Here is a 19,571-nt window from a genome sequence, read left to right as displayed (position 1 = left end):
AATCTGACTTTGCAGCATCCCCCCTGGCAGCCCCGTGAAGATTTCTGGCTGCGTCAGCCAAAATTCCTGCCGGGGACTGTGCTGCAATGCAGCACTCCACACCCCCGCCGGCGCTGAGCCCCAGCCTGGGCAGCCGGTGCTGCTCAGCTCCCACCACGGGCTTCCCTCCTCCTCCTCCTCCTCCTCCCGGCCAGCCCTGATGATTCCAGGTTGCTCGGCGTTATCTCCCGCGGGCACTTGGCATCCGCAGCGTGTGTCAGCGCAGCCGGGCACACGTTCGGTTTCACAACGCGCTGCCGGCAGAAAGCGCTGGCTCCCCGAAGGGATCGGCTGTGGTTTCGTGTTTCATTTCCCTCACACGCTACACCCGAATTCCAGACGCTCTCTGGCTCGGCTGCTGAGTGGACTCGGAGCACAGGTCCTTTGCTGTACCCAGTGGAGGCAGACGGGGCTTCCCTCAGCTCCGGGGAGTGGACCATGAAGACATCAATTGTATTTTTGCTTTGCATCTCAGTTTTCCCAGGCTTTTCCCAGGGCAGAGTTGTTGGAGAGGATGAAATTGGTTTTGCTGAGTGTAACGTGTTTTTCCCGGGACAAGTCCCACCTGAAGGATTTACAGAGCCGTTCCATGTGAAAATCTGTCAGCAGTACAACAAAGAGCCACGCTTTGCAACCCTCTACAGTACTAAGGACAAAATCCCTCTTTATTCAGCTTTTAAGTACACAAAGCCAGCCCAAAACGAGGAGGAAAACTGGCTGGTCGAACCGCAGGTAAGTCAGCTTTTCCTTTGCTGTAAAGCAAATGTTCCTGGAGAACATTTCCCCTGGGGTGAAGCTGGGGATAGTATTTTGCAAAGGAGGCAGGAGCTCTGTGTGTTGAACTTCTTCTGAAACTAACTTAAAATGAGCAGAATTTATTTTTGTGCTTGGAACTGAGCAAACAAATAGTTCCTTGTCTCATGGGGCGTTTAAGGAAAGCTGGGAAGGGAAAGTAATTTTTTACCCCAGCTGACGGGTCTGTCCAGCCGAGCCCGCTCTCACAGGAAGGGAGCAGTGCCGGTGGGCAGCAGGGTCAAACATCGCAATGTCAAGTTCAAGTTTGTTCTGTTGCCATCGTGATTGCAGTGTTGATAAGAGCCCTTTAGCTTCACTGCACAGGGATAAAACATCCATTTGCGGTTCATAAAGTTGACGCTGCAGCTTTTTGTCGTGTCGCTGTGTTGCAGACGCCAGTAGGGAAATGAGTTGCTGTGTCCAGAAGCCTGCAGGTTTCAGTGAGGTTAAAAGTGTGCAGGATAAAACGAATTTCTCCAGTGCCTCAGTGGTCTTTGTCTCCCCTGACACTTGGCATGTTTAAGCAAGTCCTTAAGGTTGTTAAATTTAAAGGAAATCCTTAAAAAATTGAAATTGCTGGTGCCCCAGGAGAATATGTACGCATGACCTCTTTCTTTTTTTCTTTTTTTTTTTTTTGCTGTGTTTCTGTTTTTTCAGCAGTGATCGTGGGGAATTTTGTAGCAAACATCAAGCTACCCCCACCTATTGAGCTCAGGACAGGTTGGCAGCGTGCAAGGGTGCTTTGTGAGGGCAGGAACGGCTGCAGCATCAGAGCAGCCTGTTGGGAGTGGGGCCCTTGGGTGCTGGACATTGCCAGAATCAAAGCTCACCCCTGTCCCAGGGGAATGGCTGCTGAGCTTATTGTCCTCATGTGGAGTGATGAGATACTGAGGCCACGAGGTCACGGGCAGTGAAGACAGGAGATCCTGCATCCCTGTCTTCACCCTGGACTCTCTCCCTGCTCTCTTGGCTGGGTTTGGAGTTGCAGGAGCCCCCAAGGGCCTTTTGATCTGCTCTCTTTCCACTTCCTAGATGGCTGTGGGAGGTCTCTGCTTGCCCTTTCAAAACAGAGGGATGCTTTTTGCAAACTCTGCCATTGCGGAGTTGAGGAAGGGTGATGAATTTTTAAAGCACAAATAGCAAGTGAGATTCTCTGGTCAGTGCCACGGAGGCAGCCAGGCAAAGCGGCAGAGATGAGATCCCATTTGCCTTGGCCACTGACACCCTTCGTCACCTCCAGCCCCCGTATCTCCTCCTGTTCCTCATGGTCTGACTCTCCAGACCTGCCCAGGCTGGCTCGAAAACTGTTCCTGCAGTAGAGCAGTGGGCATCCACAGCAGCTTTGGTTCTCCAGCACCTCGCTCCAGCTGGCTTTCCTGACCTCCTGCTCCATCCCTCTTCACCCCTCACCTTGTCATACAGAATCACAGAACCACAGAATGGTTGGGGTTGGAAGGGACCTCTGGAGATCATCTAGTCCAACCCACCTGCTAAAGCAGGTTCACCAGAGCAGATCACACAGGAATGTGTCCAGGCAGGTTCTGAATGTCTCCAGAGGAGACTCCACAACCTCTCTGGGCAGCCTGTTCCAGTGCTAATCATCCCCGCCAGCACTCCAGAGCCCCAAACCTTGTGTCTCCTGCCACCTAAACCTACTGCAGCCCTAGAGGTAATCGGCCAGGTACTACCTTTAGTTGCTCTGGCTTCTCCAGAGCTTCCCCATGGGTTAATGTGGGTCCATTCTTAGTTTACACTAATGGGTCCCCTTCACCCATTGCTGAAATGCAGGTCTCTCAAAGGTGGGAGGAAGCAGCTCTGTGGTTCACTGGAGGAATGTCAGTCTGAGACAGAAAACTACTAGGAAAAAAAAATCATCGGAAGAATCCGTAAGGGGAAGAAATCGAGACTACAAAAAGCTCCTATGACTCAAGAAATAAGCACGTGCACCCCTCTCAGGTACTGCCTGGGAGGTGAAAGTGGGGAAGAGACTTCCTACCCATTGTGTGTGTTCCTATCAAGGATATGGCAGATGGTTAGGAAGGTCAGATGGATGCTGAGGGGAACCCTTAGCTACACCTGCTCTGCAGCATAGCCCCATAAGGTTATATTGCCTGTTTTCTGGGTAATTTCCTCGCCGAGACAGGGACAGCTGGGGATGAGCTGGCTCAGCTGCACAGTGGCGTATGCTTATGCCTATGTGCATGCACGTGTTGATGCAGAAGCACAGCAAGCAGAAAGAATTTGCTGTAAAAACACACTCGGCACCCTGGTGAGGGCCTCGGGGCTGTCACATGCTTTTTTTAGTGTGTATAATGATGTAAGCGGTGAGGGTATGGTCTCACTCCCTGCATGCCTACCTCCTCAGGAATGTCTGCCCAAGAAACAAATGCCAAATGTAGCACAGAGGCAGTAATTGGGTGAGAAGTGCGAGGAATGTCAGTGCCACCACCGCCCGATCGACAGCTGGAAACAGCAATTTAATTCAGCAATTAGTGAAAAATTAGAGAGCAGGAAGGGTAGTCCCCTCAGGTACCGATGGGACTCCACCAGGCTCAGGTCTGAAAACCTGCCCTGCCACAGATTTCCAATGGATTGAAAACAAGTCACTTAGGTGGCTTTTACCTTGTCTTGTTTCATTTGTCTGAAAACCTATGGTTTTGACTCCTTCCGTGGCGCTGAGAGAGATGGAAAACTCTGGAATTGCTTTTTCTGTCCTAATGTATGAGGGGCTGGATGAATCACTGTATGTTTTCCTTTGGCTGATGACTTCCACCAGCCAGATGACCAAGATGGGCTTTGCATCACCCAGCTATAGTGTAGTCACCTCTGAGCTGCTCTTGCCACCTCTCTTGGTAGACATTCAGGAGAAACAGGTACGTCTAGAGCCTCTTGTGTGAACATCCTACAACAGAAACCTTGGCGTAAGGTGCACTGTGCCTCCTCCCTGAGAAATGAGTCCCACGCTAAGGTTGGATGAAATATTTCCACTGCAATCAAAGGCGTGAGCCTGTCTGAGGCAGGAGTGAGGGCAGTGGGATGCTGAAGTTCAGCTGAGATCCCAAGTACTGGGGTGGGGAAGGTGGGAGGTAACAGTGTCCTGCCTTGGTAAATGACCTAACCTGATGGAAGCTGCTTGCCCCTCTTGCCATACTTTTAATCTTCCTCTGCCTCTGCCCCTTCTGTGAAACTGCGACTTCCAGTTACTGGAGTTGTGGAGTCTCCTTCTCTGGAGACATTCAAAACCCGCCTGGACACATTCCTGTGTAGCCTCATCTGGGTGTTCCTGCTCTGGTGGGGGGATTGGACTGGATGATCTTTTGAGGTCACTTCCAATCCCTAACATTCTGTGATTCTGGGATTCTGTGATTCTGCGTAATATTGTTAGGTGCTCATATCCATACAGGTGTTCAGATACACAATTTATTTTTAAACCCCCATTCTATGAATGAGGTGTTTACCTGCCTGCTTGGATCTTGCCTGTGGCTGTTCCAGGTTATTTGGACTGGTGGCTTCATGGCTGACTCCATGAATGCAGATTTGCTTTGGTGGTGACACAGACCAAAAGCTTTTCGAAGCAGCGAGGAAAGGTACTTTGCAATAAAGATTAGATGCAATGCTGGAGCCAGCTTGCCTTTGGGGCTGAGCTGGAGGAGGCATGAAAACCTCAGTTACACATGAGTTATTGCAAACCATAACGTGAGTTATTATAAGCATAACTCCGTGATGTCAGAGCCTTACGCATGCACAGCACACAGCCGCATTTTTGTCATGTTCTGTTTTAATTGCACCTAAACAATCACAATGGTATGTGCAAAAGCCTACAGCTGAGCAGGTAAATTGAAACATATTTTTTTGATAGGCGCTTCCAGGTTTGCATGCATCAGCTCATAAGCAGAGAAAATTAAGTTTATATCATCTGCTTCAGGCAGGTTGGGAATCTCTGCCAGGAGGCAGAGCTGATCCATCTTGGGTCTACATGTCTTTGTTGTTCCACACCTCGGCCCCACTCCACCATCTCCTTTTGTCCAGAAGGTAGCAGGGTCGTGAGACAGAAAGGGGCTGCAGCAGCACCATGGGGGCGCGAAGGGATGAGCATCCCTGCAAGGGTGTCAGGCTCCAAGGGGCCAGAGCATGGGGGGCAGTTCCCAGGCACAGCCTTGCACCCGCGCCCGCTCCCCTCTCAACGCACTGTGGGATTAAACACACCAGGTGCATCCTGTGTCCCAGCACCCTCGTCTCATCAGGACAGGGAGAACAAGTTGGGGAGGCAGGAAGGGACTGTGGTTTTGTGGAATGCAGAATGTTCGGCCTCATCAGCCAGCTGCAGCCCATGAGCTCCGGGTGACCGAGCAAGAGAAGCAGAATTAGTGCAGGATAAGCCTTTTTTAACTGGTGCATTTAGAAAAAGCTATGACTTGTGCATCAGCACCGTGAACCTTCCAGTCCTGAAGCAATAAGCATCAGACGCTTCCAAACGAAGTGCAAGAAACCTCCTAGCAGGAGATAGAGGTAGTGCAGCCCTCTGCAGCGGCCAGCGCTGGCACTGTGACCAGCCCTGGTGCAGATGGAGCTTGAGCCTGGACCGCAGGGGCTGGGAGGATGCAGGACACCAGCCAGAGCTCAGTCCTGTCCCAGGGTGATGGAGAGCTGCTGACAGGGGCTGGCGCTGGCCCTTCCGCCCTGGCTCTCAGCAAAAGCTGTTGCAGAGCTGCAAGGAGGTGATGTGGCACTAAGAGGATGAAAACTCTGGGTGAGGTTGCAAGGATGTACGTGGACATCTGTGTGTCCAAGTGCATTGCAGGATGGCCAAGGGATGGGGAAGGGTGACTGGGGAGTGATTCAAGGTAGAAGATGAATTGTCTGCCCATGAGTGTCTCCAAAGTACATATTATATGGTGCGGTAAACAGCCTATAGGCCAGGAGCAAAGGCAGCAGGTTTAACTGGCCCAGCACAGTGCTGGGAGCTGAGGCCACAGATCCTGAAACAGAGGCTACAGGAGGCAGCGACTGCCAGACACCGTCTGCCACCCCCAAGCTTCTACCAACACACTCACCCTCTAATTTAGGGAAGAAAATGACAATCTGGCACACCCCGGGGAACAGCTACCGGCAGTGTCAATAGGAGTGACTAAGGAGCAGACAGAGCTGCTGCTGCCCGACAGACCTGAGCACGCCCTGGCGTTTGGTGCTCCTGCTCCCACTGCTCGTTACCTCCCACGCACGGCTCTGTGCAGGACTCCAGAACAAATTACTGCTGCAGCAATTGCTGCCTCTGGCTCTGCAGCACAGGAATGGCAGACACAGCAGGTAGCACAGATTCCATCAAGGACCTGCGGTGACGGTGTCCTTACCCGTGTTACGCCGGGAGGTGTTCAGCCATGAAGGATGAGGTTCAGACTTAATGACGTGAGGTTCCAAGTATTAATAACAAGCCCTGGGAGAGCCCCAGGAGCTCACTGCCATGTCTGTGTTCAAGGCAGGGAAGTTCAGCTCACCTGCCGTGGTGCCCGGCTTCATTCTGGCTTCTTACACAATCAGTGGTAGGAAGTAAATGCCTTCTCTAGGTATCTTATATACCGTGTTTTGTTTTTCTTTTTCTTCATGGCTTGAATTTGATAGTTCAGAGGGACAGACTTAAGGTGCTACAGTAGGTGCTTAAATGAACTGGAGGTACCACCACTGTAGGAGGTGAGAACATGGCCCTAAATTGAGCCATCTATTGGTCTTCAAGATCTCTTCTAGAAAGAAAACCACAAGTTAGCAGCTTGTTGCAGGATGGCTGGGGAGATTCTGGAGGCTGTGTTGTGCTGTGGACCAGACCGGAGAGATGCAAGCATCCCTTGCAGCCTAAACCTACATGTTTGGCAAGGCGGCTAAGCAGAGCGTAAGCTCCTCTGAAGCACTGCAAGGAAAATAAGGAGGAAGTGCAGGATGTGGTCCGAGGCACAGTGTGTAGTAGTGGTCATAACGGAAAACATACTTCAAGGCCCATTTTACATGTTGCTTTCTAGGAAGTCAAATTGCACCCAGTAACTTTGCTCTCTACTCTTTCAGATAGACGATCCAGAAAATGACCTGCATGAGATGGTGCATGAAGCTGATGTCGTTGGCACCATGGCCAACCTTGGTGCAAATCAAGCTCTGACCTCAGACTACGTGGGCTCCGGTTATGAGCGAGGGCTGCTCAATCCCAGCTCGCTCAATGAGGAGGATTTCCAGATGGCCACTTACACACTCACGAATGCCGTGCCTCTGAGCCCATCTTTGAGCAAGAGCTGGCACAGAGATATCGGGAGGGTGGTGGAGCAAGCACTGGTCCCTCAGTGCTCCAAGAAGGATCACCTGTATCTCCTTGCAGGCGCAATTCCTTCCAGTGCCCGAGTTAAAGGCAAGGTGTCCGTGCCAGAGACGCTCTGGCTGGCAGCCTGCTGTGATACTCCGCAGGGGTGGTCCCTGGGACTAGTGAAAAAAGTGAACGATGAAAACAGCTTGGTAGACCTCACAGTGGGAGAGCTGGAGAAGCAGCTTCTCACAGGAGTTCAGTTGTTCAAGGGAAACTGTGGGGAAGACAACCAAAACCAGGAGAAAACAGAAGCAATACTGCAAGCTGTCAGTCAGATCTGCTCTGGAGAGCAAGTAGGAACAAGTGAGAACCAGGAGGCCAAAGACAGTGGTTTGGTGAGAAAAGTGGCTGGTATCATTGCTGCCCCTTTCATCAAACTTCTGGAACTCCTCATCTACATGTTTGTGGAACTGGTGAAATTCGTGTTTTATTTTCTGTGGCTTGTTATCAAGTGGGCTGGTGGTACAGTCCTGGATGGGGTCTACAGCCTGTGGAACGGGGTGGTGTCCTACCTTAAAGCCATCAGCATGGTGCTCATCAGCATCCCCTATGACATGGGGAGGGTCATCGTCAACATCTTCCTGGGCTTCCTGCAAATTGTTCAAGATGTGGTGACCCTCACCTACAGGATCCTGAGCATCCCTGTTGGGTTTGTCCTTCACCTCGCTGCTTTCCCTTACCACTCCATCTGTGCCATTCCCTCCGTCCTCAAAGACATGGCCACCGGCATCGGGGGCACCTTCTCGCTGGTCATCGATGCCACAGCCACCCTTCTGCATGGCTTTTATTACCTGGCTGGTCACATACTCAAACGATTTGTTCCTAAAATCTCCTCTGATGACTGATAGGGATGGAAACCAAGGCTGCAAAGACACAGAGAGAAGGAGGAGCAGGACAATGCTATAAGATATGTGGCCAAATGCTGTCAATTTTGTTCTGGTATTTATTGTAGTGACATAATTAATAATGAACCAACTGGGGAGTAACAGAGAAGGCCAAGGTGATGTTGCTGGTAAATGCCACCACTGTAACTCAAGTTCGGTCTGTTGTAAAGTGTTCAGGTTTCATCAGTGCAGGCCACAAAGTTTCTATGATTTGCAGGTGTCAAGATGCTTTCTCTGGGAAACGTGCTAAATGCGCTATGAGGTTATTTCTTTCCAGCAAAGATAACACTGAGACCTGTGCACTGGCAGAGAGCTCCACAGAAGCCCATCGCTGCCGGGGAGGAGGTGGTGGCCAGGGCAGGATTTTAGCTACAGGGGGCTTCCTGGGACCTGGAGAAGGGGGAAGGAGGTGAAGGTGCAAGGATTTGGGGCTGGGAAATGGTGGGGAGCGAGCAAGGGTTGGGCCAAGGTCCTGCTGTTGGTTGCACTGCTCATTGCACCAGGGTCCCATGGTGGAGGGGATGCAAGCGGGTGTATCTAATAGTCGTCGGGCCTTTCCAGGCAGCTGAAATCATGTGGATCTTGCTGTGAGGAAAGACCCACTGCTCGTTCTTTCGCATGGTGGGAAAACATTTTCCCTTAGCCATACCAAGATCATCTCTCCCCAGCCCTTCTCTGGTGACCACTAAAGGTCTAAGCCCTGAAGCTTCAAGATGCAGCATTCCCTGAAAGTCTCAGCCCCTGAAGGTCTCAGCCCTGAAGCCCTTGTGCGTGCTCTGAAGCCCAGCAGCATCTGGTAGTCACACTTTTTGGCTCTGAATCAGCTGCCAGCCTGCCCAGCCTCCCTTGAGAGCTGACAGCTCCCCCGGCATGCAGCAGTATTTACATGCCTGTGGTCTCTGCGAGCTGGTGCCCATGTTGGGGATGGATCATACCACAGCCATCCTTCTGAGGCTTGTTTTGAAAGCACACCTCACTGGGGAAAAGTGATCCTCCTGGGTTTCCTGCAAGTGCAAAGCAAAACAGCTCTGCCCTTCCCACTGGTCTAGGTCAGCGGCAGGTACATCCTTACAGAGAGGGGACATGGAAAAGGAGATGCACGGGGAGCATGGGGGGATTTTTCTGCTTTCGTGCAGGGTGATTTGGTGTTCTAGGATCACAGAATCATAGACTAGTTTGGGTTGGAAGGGACCTTCAAAGCTCATCTAGTCCAACCCCCTGCAATGAGCAGGGACATCTTCACCCAGATCAGGTTGCTCAGAGTCTCCTCCAGCTGGGTCTTGAATGTCTCCAGAGATGGGGCATCTACCACCTCTCTGGGCAACCTGGGCCAGGGTTTCACCACCCTCAGTGTAAAAAATTTCTTCCTCATGTCTGGCCTGAATCTCCCCTCCTTTAGTTTAAAACCATCACCCCTTGTCCTATCACAACAGGCCCTGATAACAAGTCTGTCCCCATCTTTCTTACAGGCCCCTTTTAAGTACTGAAAGGCTACAATAAGGTCTCCCCGGAGCCTTCTGTTCTCCAGGCTGAACAACCCCAGCTCTGTCAGCCTGTCCTCCCAGCAGAGCTGTTCCAGCCTCTGATCATTTCTGTGGCTCCTCTGGCCCCTCTCCAACAGGTCCATGTCTCTCCTGCACTGAGGGCTCCAGAGCTGGACACAGGACTCCAGGTGGGGTCTCACCAGAGCGGAGCAGAGGGGCAGAATCACCTCCCTGACCTGCTGCCCACGCTCCTTCTGATGCAGCCCAAGACAAAATTTGCCTTCTGGGCTGCAAGCACACATTGCCAGCTCATGTCCAACCTTTCATCCACTGGTACCCCCAAGCCCTTCTCGGCAGGGCTGCTCTCAATCTCTTCATCACCCAACCTGTATTGATACCGGGGTTGCCCTGGTCCCTACCCAGAGGTGGGACGGAGCGGCCGGAGCCAGCGCCGGGCAGGGCAGGTGGGTCCCCTCGGCGCTGTGCTGGGTGAAGCTGGCTGGAGGGACATCGAGGAAGGGAGTCCTGCAATCGGCAGGAAAAAGGCAGGGGGAGTAGGGTACTTGTGGCAAATCACTTGCACTTGGAGGTCCCAGCAGCACTCATGGAAGAGGCTTCTGCCACCTGCAAGAAGAGGTCCGTGTGGCTGTCGCAGCTGCAAGAACCAGCACAGCCAAGCTCAGCCTGAGCCCTAACAGCAAAGGCCTTTGCCAATTTCGGAAACCTGGAAAAAAGTGGTTGCGTTGCCTCTGTCTCCCACGGGGACTATAGACTGTCTGGCGGGAGGAGAGGCAGGAGGGGGGTCTGGGTTGCAGCCCTTGTTTTGCCGTGTACATACCCACCCGGTGAGCCCGTGCACAAGCAGACACATTTATGTGAGAGGGGCACCCAACCCCTCTTCTGCACCGCTTGTCCTCCTTGCTCGCTGTCTTCCACCTCTTCTCACCCCAATGTGACCCAGGTCCTGCCACATCAGGGATGCTGGAGCTGGGGCACGCACGGGGGCTTTACAGGGAACAATCAGGGGTTTGCAGCTGGGCAAGGGGCACAGGGACACCTGCTGCTGCTGGCGGAGGGCACAGGGGTGCTGCCCTTCCCCAAGGCCTGGCTCAGCAAGGGCGTTTGGATCGGGTTTGGATCTCTTGCTACAGCTGCCTGCAGGGGGGGGGGCTCTGGGTCTCAGCAGTGTTTGCCCTGGCTGGACCCCCTGTGGTGGTGACTCCCCCAAGCCACAGCCACCACTGAGGGTCCTGCTGGCTGCATCCAGCTTATGCTGGACTTCGGGGAGACCGATGGCAACAGGGTAGCCCAGGGCTGTCTGGAACAGTGACCTAGACGTCTTGCTAGAATGCAAATACAAGTCAATCATCTTACTCTATCGATAGTGGGCAGCCCAAGGCCCATTGAGCTCTCCTGCCCAGCAGCGGGCTGCATGCAGGGATCTCCCCTTGGGTAGGGACCCCTCTCAAGGTGTCTCCTCGAGGCTGAGATTCCTTGCTGCAACAGATCCTCAGTAAGTGACTCATAGCGTGCTAAACTTTGGAATCTTAAGTAAGTGGTATAAGGATCGATCGTGTGTATATAATCCTTTAGACATAAACCGTGGACAAATTCTGGGACTAGGATTGGATCCAGCCACGCCTAGGCTGCTCTCTGAGAAGGAGTTTAGAAAGCAAGGGTGTATTTTCTGAACCTCGTGACTCAACAGGAGGGTATCCCTGACAGTTTTCTCTGACCCTGTCCTCTATGCAGTCAATAATCAAATGTACCGTGCCACCGGATCTTGTTAAACCACTGTTGTGTTAATCTTCGAACTTCGTTACCTCACTGTTGTATATTGATAAAGTTTATTGTTGCTTCTCTCTTAGGAATGAAGTGCATCCCTCACTCCATCCGTGGCACTCCCAGAGGCATTTGGGGGTCCTATGTGGATGGACCCTGCCCTTCACCCTCACCTCTGTCCCTCCCTTCAGCCCTGGATTGTTTGTGGACCCCTGATCTCCCATAGCACCCCACAAGGAGTCCCAGGGGTGCGCAAGCCAGTGCTGCCGTCCCTGTGGGGGACGCGGTGGTGCTGTGCTGCTGGTGGCCAGTCCCACGTTGAAGAAAACCCACTACTCAATAGCAGCTTTGCTGCCTCATGCGGCTCACGGCAGGGCTGAGTTGGGGGACTGGATTTGGGGGGTTAAAGGAGATTTGGCTGGTTCATGGCAGCGACAGAGGGTTGTTTCCTTAGCTCAGGGGCTGCATTCAGTGCAACCAGCTGTGCGTGCACATCCCAGGTGGCAACCTGTTGGGCAACGATGCCAATGGGGGTGAAGTGGGGAGGTGGTGGGCTGAGCAGGAACAGAGGACAACTCCTCGTCTCACTTTTGGTTGTCCATGGCTGGTTTGTGGAGAAAAAGAGGCCACCTGGCAAGCAGTGCTGGCTTTGTTCAGAAAGAAATGTAGCTTGTGCATGCCAACTGGGTGAAGTCAGCAGTGTTTACGAGTCACTGCTTTCCCTTGGAGCTGTTGATATGGGGGTTTTGGTTGCAAGGGGCAATGTCCAGGTTGCTGCTCTCAGCAGCCAGACAGCAGCCCACGGATGCTCTCCAAACAAAACTTTGCATCTTTTCCTCCTCAAACATGCCCTCCCTGCTGTGGAGCCAGATGCAGAGCTGGTTTCCTACTCCTTGGTGGGATCCTGCCCCTACCCTGGTGCTCCTCCTGGGCTGCGTGGCAGCCGTAGAGGCAGGAAAGCAGCCAGCTCATGTCCCAGGAGCTGCCAGGCTGTGGTGACAGGGGCACCAGCCTGCTGCACCCAAGGTCCTCAGCAGCCTTGGAGAGCACGTGTGGTGGCAGCAGCTCTCCAGTGCAGCCTGAGCACTGGGGAGGGGGCAGCTGCGCCCCACAGCTGCCTGTCCTGTGCCTTCTGCATGGCCTTATCTCATAGAATCACAGAATGTCCTGAGTTGGAAGGGACCCACAAGGATCATCGAGTCCAGCTCCTGTCCCTGCACAGGACAACCCCACAGGTCACACCGTGTGTCTGAGGCCGTTGTCCAGTCTCTTCTTGAACACTGTCAGGTTGGGGCCGGGACACCTCCCTGGGGAGCCTGTTCCAGTGTCCAGCACCCTCTGGGGGAAGAACCTTTTCCTCATGTCCAACCTGAACCTCCCCTGGCACATCTTCCTGCCATTCCCTCGGGTTCTGTCACTGGTCACCAGAGAAGAGCTCAGCCCTGCCCCTCCTCCTCCCCTGGTGAGGAAGCTGCAGCCGCCATGACGTCTCTGTCCCCTCAGTCTCCTCCAGGCTGAACAAACCCAGTGACTTCAGCCGCTCCTCATACAGCTTTCCCTCCAAACCCTTTACTAAACCTTTATCACTCTCTACAACTACCTAAAAGGAGGTTGTAGCATGGAGGGTGTTGGTCTCTTCTCCCAAGAAGCAAGTGATAGGATGAGAGGAAATGGCCTCATATTGTGCCAGGAGAGGTTTAGATTTGATATGAGGAAAAAATTCTTCATGGAAAGGGCTGTCAGGCATTGGAACAGGCTGCCCAGGGAATTGGTGGAGTCACCATCCCTGGAGGTGTTTAAAGGACATGTAGATGAGGCTCTTAGGGACATGGCTTAGTGCTAGAGTTAGGTTGTGATAGGACTTGACGATCTTAAGGGTCTCTTCCAACCAAAACAATTCTCTGATTCTAAGATTTTAAACCCTACCTCTGGCCCGTCCTGGCTGTGTGTCGCTGCACAGCAGGGGTGATGCACCCAGCCTCTCCACGCCTTAACCCAGCAGCCCCCGCATCCCAGCTCCACCAGCATCTCCAGTGCATCCCCTCATTACAGTGATTCGGAAGCTCACGTGCTGAGAGACAGCAAAGCTGAGACACCTCGGGAGGTCTGCGTTGCCCCGTCACCGTCGCTGCCCGGCCCAGCTGGGATCAGGCCAGCAGGTCTCCGTGCTGCAGCCGTGTCTCCTGACCGCAGGTGGGCAGTCCTGTAGATCTAAGGGGCTGCAGCGCTGCAGGACTTGGGCAGATGTGGAGCACTATTGTTAAAATTGTCTTAACATGCTCAGATTTCAAACGCTAAGAACCACAACTGGCACGGAGCACTTTTCTTCTCTGCTGCGTGTCTGAGCAGGCGGTGGGAAATCTGCCTGGAACGCTGAGCAATTATTACAGAACAAGCAACATCCTGCCACAGACTAACTATTGTTTGAGATTATTCTTATCTGGGCATGATTTATGGCTTCTGAGCTTTACTCTATCCTTGGAAATGTAAGGCTTTAACAAAATAAAAGTTACTTTTCCAACGAGGGGCTGGTATCACGTTTCTGTCACAGTTGCAAACGAGATAATGCAGCCTGGGGCACCCTGACTAATCAAGAAAGCACCAGCAGCACAGTTGTTCTTTGTTACAGCTTGACATCTGATGTTAATGGCCCTTTGGTGCTTTTAAAACAGCTTCTCTCTCTCAAAGCACTTTAAAAGAGTCAATTCTTTAAGCTGAAGAATATGTAGGTGAAAGCGGGGGGGTCGCGGGCAGTGAATATAGCTCTGTGTGTGCCAGGAGAGCGGGAGAGGGGATGGTTTGTTCTTCTGAGATGTGGTTACACCTGGGGTACAGCACAATTGCTGGTTTGGATACAGAAAAATCACATCATGGAAGGATGATTCTTCACAGGTGGCAGGGAGGAACTCCCTCTCGTGTGATGCTATTCCCTTGACTAATTTTATCACATCTTCTTTAGAAGGAAAACAAGCGCTCATTCTAAATGTGGCTGTTTTCCTCTGCTGACAGTAGGGAGATCCTGGGATGAGTAAATCAGGTGTTGGCAGCTGTGTTTTGCAGGTACCTCTCTTTGGGCAGATGAACCCCTCCAGCAGAGCCCGTGTTCCTCTCAGGGCTGCAGGAACTGGTGAGACACGGGCACCGGTTGCCCAGAGAAGTCGTGGATGCCCCACCATTGGAAGTGGTTGAGGTCAGGCTGGGTGTGAGGCTTTGAGCAACCTGATCTAGTGAAAGTTGTCCTTGCCTCATCAACACTACCCAACGCTTCGACACAGGGCTCTCTGTGCACCTTGAGATGATCCTTGTCTCTGCTGTGTCCACCCTGGGGCTGGGCACCGGTGACGGCAGAGTGGGTCGGCAACCCCAGCAGCACGTCGCCTTGGTCACAGCCCTGGGGTCAGGTCCTCTGGGTCCCGCCTCTGCTGCCATTGCATGTTTTGGAGCTGCTGGTCTCTGCATGGAGCTCCATCACCATCTCAGTACCTCCCTCCAGCCAGGAGCTGCTCCACTCCAGCAGGAACCGAGCCCTTGCTCGTTCACAGGTTGTCTCTCCAGTGTAGTCAGTGCCAGAAAATGTGAAAGGTATTGGAAAATACACACCAGTGTAACGCGTTTGGCCAGGAAGGTTTGCTGGGGAGCGAGGAGCATGAGGTGTGTCCAGGCGGGCTCCGTATTGCACAGGCTCCCAGGCTGTTGGATTTACTTCGATGCGGGAATGGATCTCACACGGGGCAACATCTGCCATTGATTTCCACAGAACTGGTGTTTCCAGCCAAGCAGAAAGGCCCACAGACTTTCCAGCGGTGTTAGTGTTACAGCTGGTTGGAAAACCTCCAAGGAAATATATCCTGTCAGAAGGGGGTGATTTATCCAAAAGGTTTTTTCTCTTTTTCATGGCGTTTTGCCATTTTTAACGGAAGAGATTTTTTGGGTCCAGGCTAGAACAAGAACCAGAACCATCCCAGAGCAGCCCAGGGTGTGGATTAGAGGTTTGGACACGGACATTCAGCACCCGCTCTTGCCTAGAGCCAGGCCTGGCACATGAACGTGGCTCTCTCCATCTCAGAGGAGTGCTCTTACAGCCATGGCTCATCTTAGCTTATGTCTCTTCCATTTGTACGGGTGAAAAAAAACATTTCCTTTCCAAAAATACTGAAGTTGTGACCATTTTCTTGGGAGGTAGAAGCTGTTTTTCACGGAGCTAACAGCAGCAAAGTCACCTGCAAAGCTGAGGCAGAGGCTTCAAATTCCTCTGCGGTGTGATCTTTACGAATAACTTGATGTTTTAAACTAATTTTATGTGGTGGAGAATGGACATTTGGAGCAGATGTCACTGCATGTTTACTGCTGTGACATCATGGATTTTGCCAAACCTCCCAGTGCCTGCTGGTAGAAGATGGGTTATGGACCAAAGCCAGGAGCTGCAGCAGATGGGCAGGATGATACCAGTGGGTGGGAGAGGAACCATGGGAGCTCTTCAGTGATGAGAGAAGAGCATCACAGGGATAGGAAGTTTCAAACTAGATATAAGGAAGAATTATTTTATGATGAGAGTAGTGAAACCCTGGCCCAGGTTGCCCAGAGAGGTGGTAGATGCCCCATCTCTGGAGACACTCAAGGCCAGGCTGGATGGGGTACTGAGCATTTGGGTGAAGATGTCCCTGCTCATGGCAGGGGGTTGGACTAGGTGAGCTTTGAAGGGCCTTCCAACCCAAACTGTTCTATGATTCTGCGATTCCATTAAATCAAGTGGCCAGTAGCTAAATAGTGATCAGTGATGGCTGAGAAGTGGTCTCTGCTTCGTCCTGACACCAACAAGCTGCTGAGATGAGCAGAGCAGCTCCAGAGGGGTGATGCGATGATAGACAGAGAGACATCATTGTCTGGATTTATGCCACCCAAGCGTGGGAAATTAAAATCTCTTATCTGCAGGCACTGGAGGCTCCCCATTCAGCTTAAATATCTCTCTAGGCTTTAACCCAGGCACCTCAGCTGGATTCCTAAAGCTGAGGCCAGTGAAGCTTAGTCCAGGGTTGGTGGCTGATGGGACTTGTCCCACCCATGGAGACCTTTGAGGTGTACATTGACATGGGTCACTCAGGTGGTTGTGCAGGTGGGATGGTCTTTCCCACAGCCCCTTGGAAGGTTCTTTGGTCACTGAGTCCTTCCATGTGGGTAGGAATGATGCCAGCGGCTGATGCCTCCTGAGTGCTGCTGGGAACGACCGCCAGCGCTCGCAGCCACGTTGGCCTGGTGGTGGAGCTTTGCGTGTGGTCCCGCTGCAGCAGATGGGATTAACCACCGTGTGCCCCTCAAACCCTGCAAGTCGGCCTGACCCGTGTGGAGTGATCCCATCCCCCAAAACACTTGGCCCACGATTTTTTGAGTTCATGGAAAACATGCATATTTGTGGGGTGGCTGAGCGTGCCTTTCACCCTCAGGCATCTCCTGCTGTAACTGTACACCTTTGCACTGTAGGTGATAGCCTGCCTTTGAAAAAACACGGCACTCTGCAAAACTGAGACGAGTTCTTTGATGTGGAGCAAAGGGGCTGCCTTCTCAAGGATCTGTGAGACCAGGAGCCCAGTGGCTGCAGAAGAGGTTTCGTAGAATCATAGAATGTCCTGATTTGGAAGGAACCCACAAGGATCATCGAGTCCAGCTCCTGTCTCCACACAGGACAACCCCACAGTTCACACCGTGTGTCTGAGGGCGTAGCAATCAGCATCCTGGTGTCAGGGAGGTGCAAGTGGTCTCTGAGGTTCATCATCCCACCAGCAGACAGTTAAGGAGAGAGGACGACAACTCAGATGGCGAGTGTCGTCAAGGACTAGGGAACAGGCACTCAGGCTCCAGAGGTGGAGGATAACTTTGTCCAGCTCCAGATCCTGTAATGCTGCAGACCATCCCCCAAGCCCAGTCAGAGGGAGGTTTGGTGGAGTGGGACGTGTCTGGGAACCTGGGACCTGTTCTTTATATCTCTCAGGAGCATATGTAAAGTCTCACTCTTTCCCCACCGCCCGTTCCCAGCTGTGAGCAAACGCAGGTTCTCAGCACCCAGCACGTTGCACAGCGTGTCGTGCCAGCACTGCGGGGCCTCCCGGGACACAGCACTGGGGTCCTGGATCTCTGCAGTGCTGGGGATTTGCTCTCAGGTCTGCTCATTAGAGCTGGTAATGATGCCTCCAGCTGAGCTGCTTCTGTTCCTGGTCTCTGCTGAATTTACATTTTTCTTGTTTTGTTTTTTAGTGGGGAAAATGAAAGAAAAAACCTAGAGATTAGTTTAAATCTAAGAAAAAATGTTTTCGGCTGATGTTTTAATTATCGCTGTGCTGTGTTGCAGATGTGCACTGGAGTTTAACCTTCTGTGAGCTGAACTCTGCAACCCAACCGTGTTTCCCCTGAGGTGGAAGGGGATCCACCTCACCAGGAGGTGGCTTGGGGCAGGTGTCACCCTCTGGTGGCATCTCTCCATCTCTCCACCGGTTGCAGAGGAACCCATGAGGGATTAGCCAGGTAATTCAGCAAGACAAATTACAAGTCTGTATTCAGGCTGGACCATCTCCCCAGCCCAGCTCTTCTCCTCCTGGGGGTTTTGGTGCATCACGAGGGGCACCAGGCCAAGAGGACATCATGGGAGAGGTGGTCTGGGCTGCGGTTAAACCCTCACACACTGCAGCAGGGAACTCACTCCTGTGCAAGTCAGCACCGAACGTCGCGGGTCATGACTGCTAAAACACTTGGGTTTTGGCGGAATTCACCTTTTGTTGTATTTCCTGTATCTGTTTTTTGGCATATTTTATTCCCTGGACATGTTGATGCTCTAAACAGCAGTCCCTGGCAGGAGGAGGAGGAGGAGGAGGAGGAGGAGGAGGAGCAGGGCTTCCCTTCTGCAAAAGCACTTTCCTGCAGGTCAGAAACATTCAGTTTTTGTTCCAAGGGGCTGAAGAAAGCCCTAAGGCAAAAGGCACATGTGGAGGATGCAGAGGGTAGGTTCTAATTTAGCAGGAAATACAAATCCAGAGATTATCTTCTTTTCTACATTGAAAAGCTTACAAAAAAATCAATTAAATTACCTCGTTAGTGTGATGAGTGATGTTATTTATAACGTCTATAATTCTAGCCTGGATTTGTAGAGCCTCTGCCCTGCTGGCCATGTGCATCACCAGATTGCTCCATCCTGGTAAAATTAAAAGTTATTGGGGGGAGTTTACACGCTCCCACACAGCCTATGACTTGGGATAAAGTAGCGCGCAGCGTTGACATCCATCCACATGCTGGTGGGTGCACTTCAGCAGCAATTGCTGCAAACTTGCTGTACAAATTACTTAATTACTGTAGAGAGGATCCACCAGTTGCCCTATACGGGGCTCTGGAGCTGGTCACCGTTTCTCCCCAGTGCCACGGCACGAGGAGCCTGAGCCGATGCCGGGAAGAAGCCGAGGGGACTCCAGCAGCAGCTGAAATCCAACCCCATGGATGTGGGCTTGCTGGAGCCACGCACGGGCACCTGGTGTCTGCTGGCGGTGACACAATACGGCTGCCACTGGCCACCCGGCTTCTGCTGCTGCTTGTGGCGTTTCGGCTCCATCTGGGAGGCAGGGGGTGGCCAAGCTCGCAGCCGGTGCCGGTCAAGGGGCGCACCGGGCTGTCTCCCCGTGCTGCGGGAGGCTGGGGAGGGACCTGGGGGGCTCGGAGTCAGCTCAGCCAGGTCTCAGCAAGGACATACCACCCATGCGGGGCTGCCCACCCTTACCCTGGGCATGGCCCTTCCCCAGATCCCGGGGGGCATCTCACGGGGGTCACCTATGGGGTGCAGGGAGACTGTCCTGTGGCCACCCAGCGTGGGCACATGAGCATCCCGGGACACGGTCCCGGCCCTGCCACCACCCTCTGGGTTTCTCCGGCCCCGGGCTGGGTTTTGGGGGGAGCGGCGCGGGAGCAGGCCGCAGCAGCTGCGCGGCTCGACGGCAGCAGAGCCGTGCTGGACCACGGAGGACGGTCGTGGTGAAGGTCTGCAGAATCACCCCCACACAACGATGTTTGGGCTTTGGCTTTCCTGGAGACACCCAGGCAGAGAGGCGAGGATGAGGGGTCCCTGGGGAGCGGGGTTGTCCCCCACCCGCGCTGGGTCCCCTGCCTGAGCACTCACACTGTGAGTGAAGGTGCAAGGACCAAAGCCAGGGCTGGGCCTGCTTGGGGGGCACCGTCCTGCCTGGCTGCTCGCCTGTTCTGTGGGACCTT

The 19,571-nt window shown here is 52.9% G+C and overlaps 1 protein-coding gene across 1 annotated transcript; it reads left to right on the top strand.

Annotated features, from left to right (window-relative positions):
- The first annotated feature begins 261 nt into the window (after nt 1-261).
- Nucleotides 262-12,489, top strand: ENDOD1 (endonuclease domain containing 1). The gene is made up of 2 exons (XM_065626786.1): nt 262-771; nt 6,889-12,489. The coding sequence occupies exons 1-2, from the start codon at nt 478-480 to the stop codon at nt 8,020-8,022; spliced, it is 1,428 nt and encodes a 475-aa protein (XP_065482858.1). The 5' UTR covers nt 262-477; the 3' UTR covers nt 8,023-12,489.
- Nucleotides 12,490-19,571: the final 7,082 nt, after the last annotated feature.

The sequence above is a fragment of the Caloenas nicobarica genome, chromosome 1 (assembly GCF_036013445.1).
Source record: "Caloenas nicobarica isolate bCalNic1 chromosome 1, bCalNic1.hap1, whole genome shotgun sequence".
Taxonomy (NCBI): Eukaryota; Metazoa; Chordata; class Aves; order Columbiformes; family Columbidae; genus Caloenas; species Caloenas nicobarica.
Note: the sequence above shows the minus strand (reverse complement) of the source record. Positions and strands in the feature narration are given on the sequence as shown.

What these genes read in the sequence shown, in the direction of transcription:
- ENDOD1 (XM_065626786.1), top strand. Translation starts at nt 478, where the DNA reads ATGAAGACATCAATTGTATTTTTGCTTTGCATCTCAGTTTTCCCAGGC. An exon ending in ACTGGCTGGTCGAACCGCAG is followed by an intron (nt 772 to 6,888) that starts GTAAGTCAGCTT and finishes CTACTCTTTCAG; the next exon opens with ATAGACGATCCAGAAAATGA.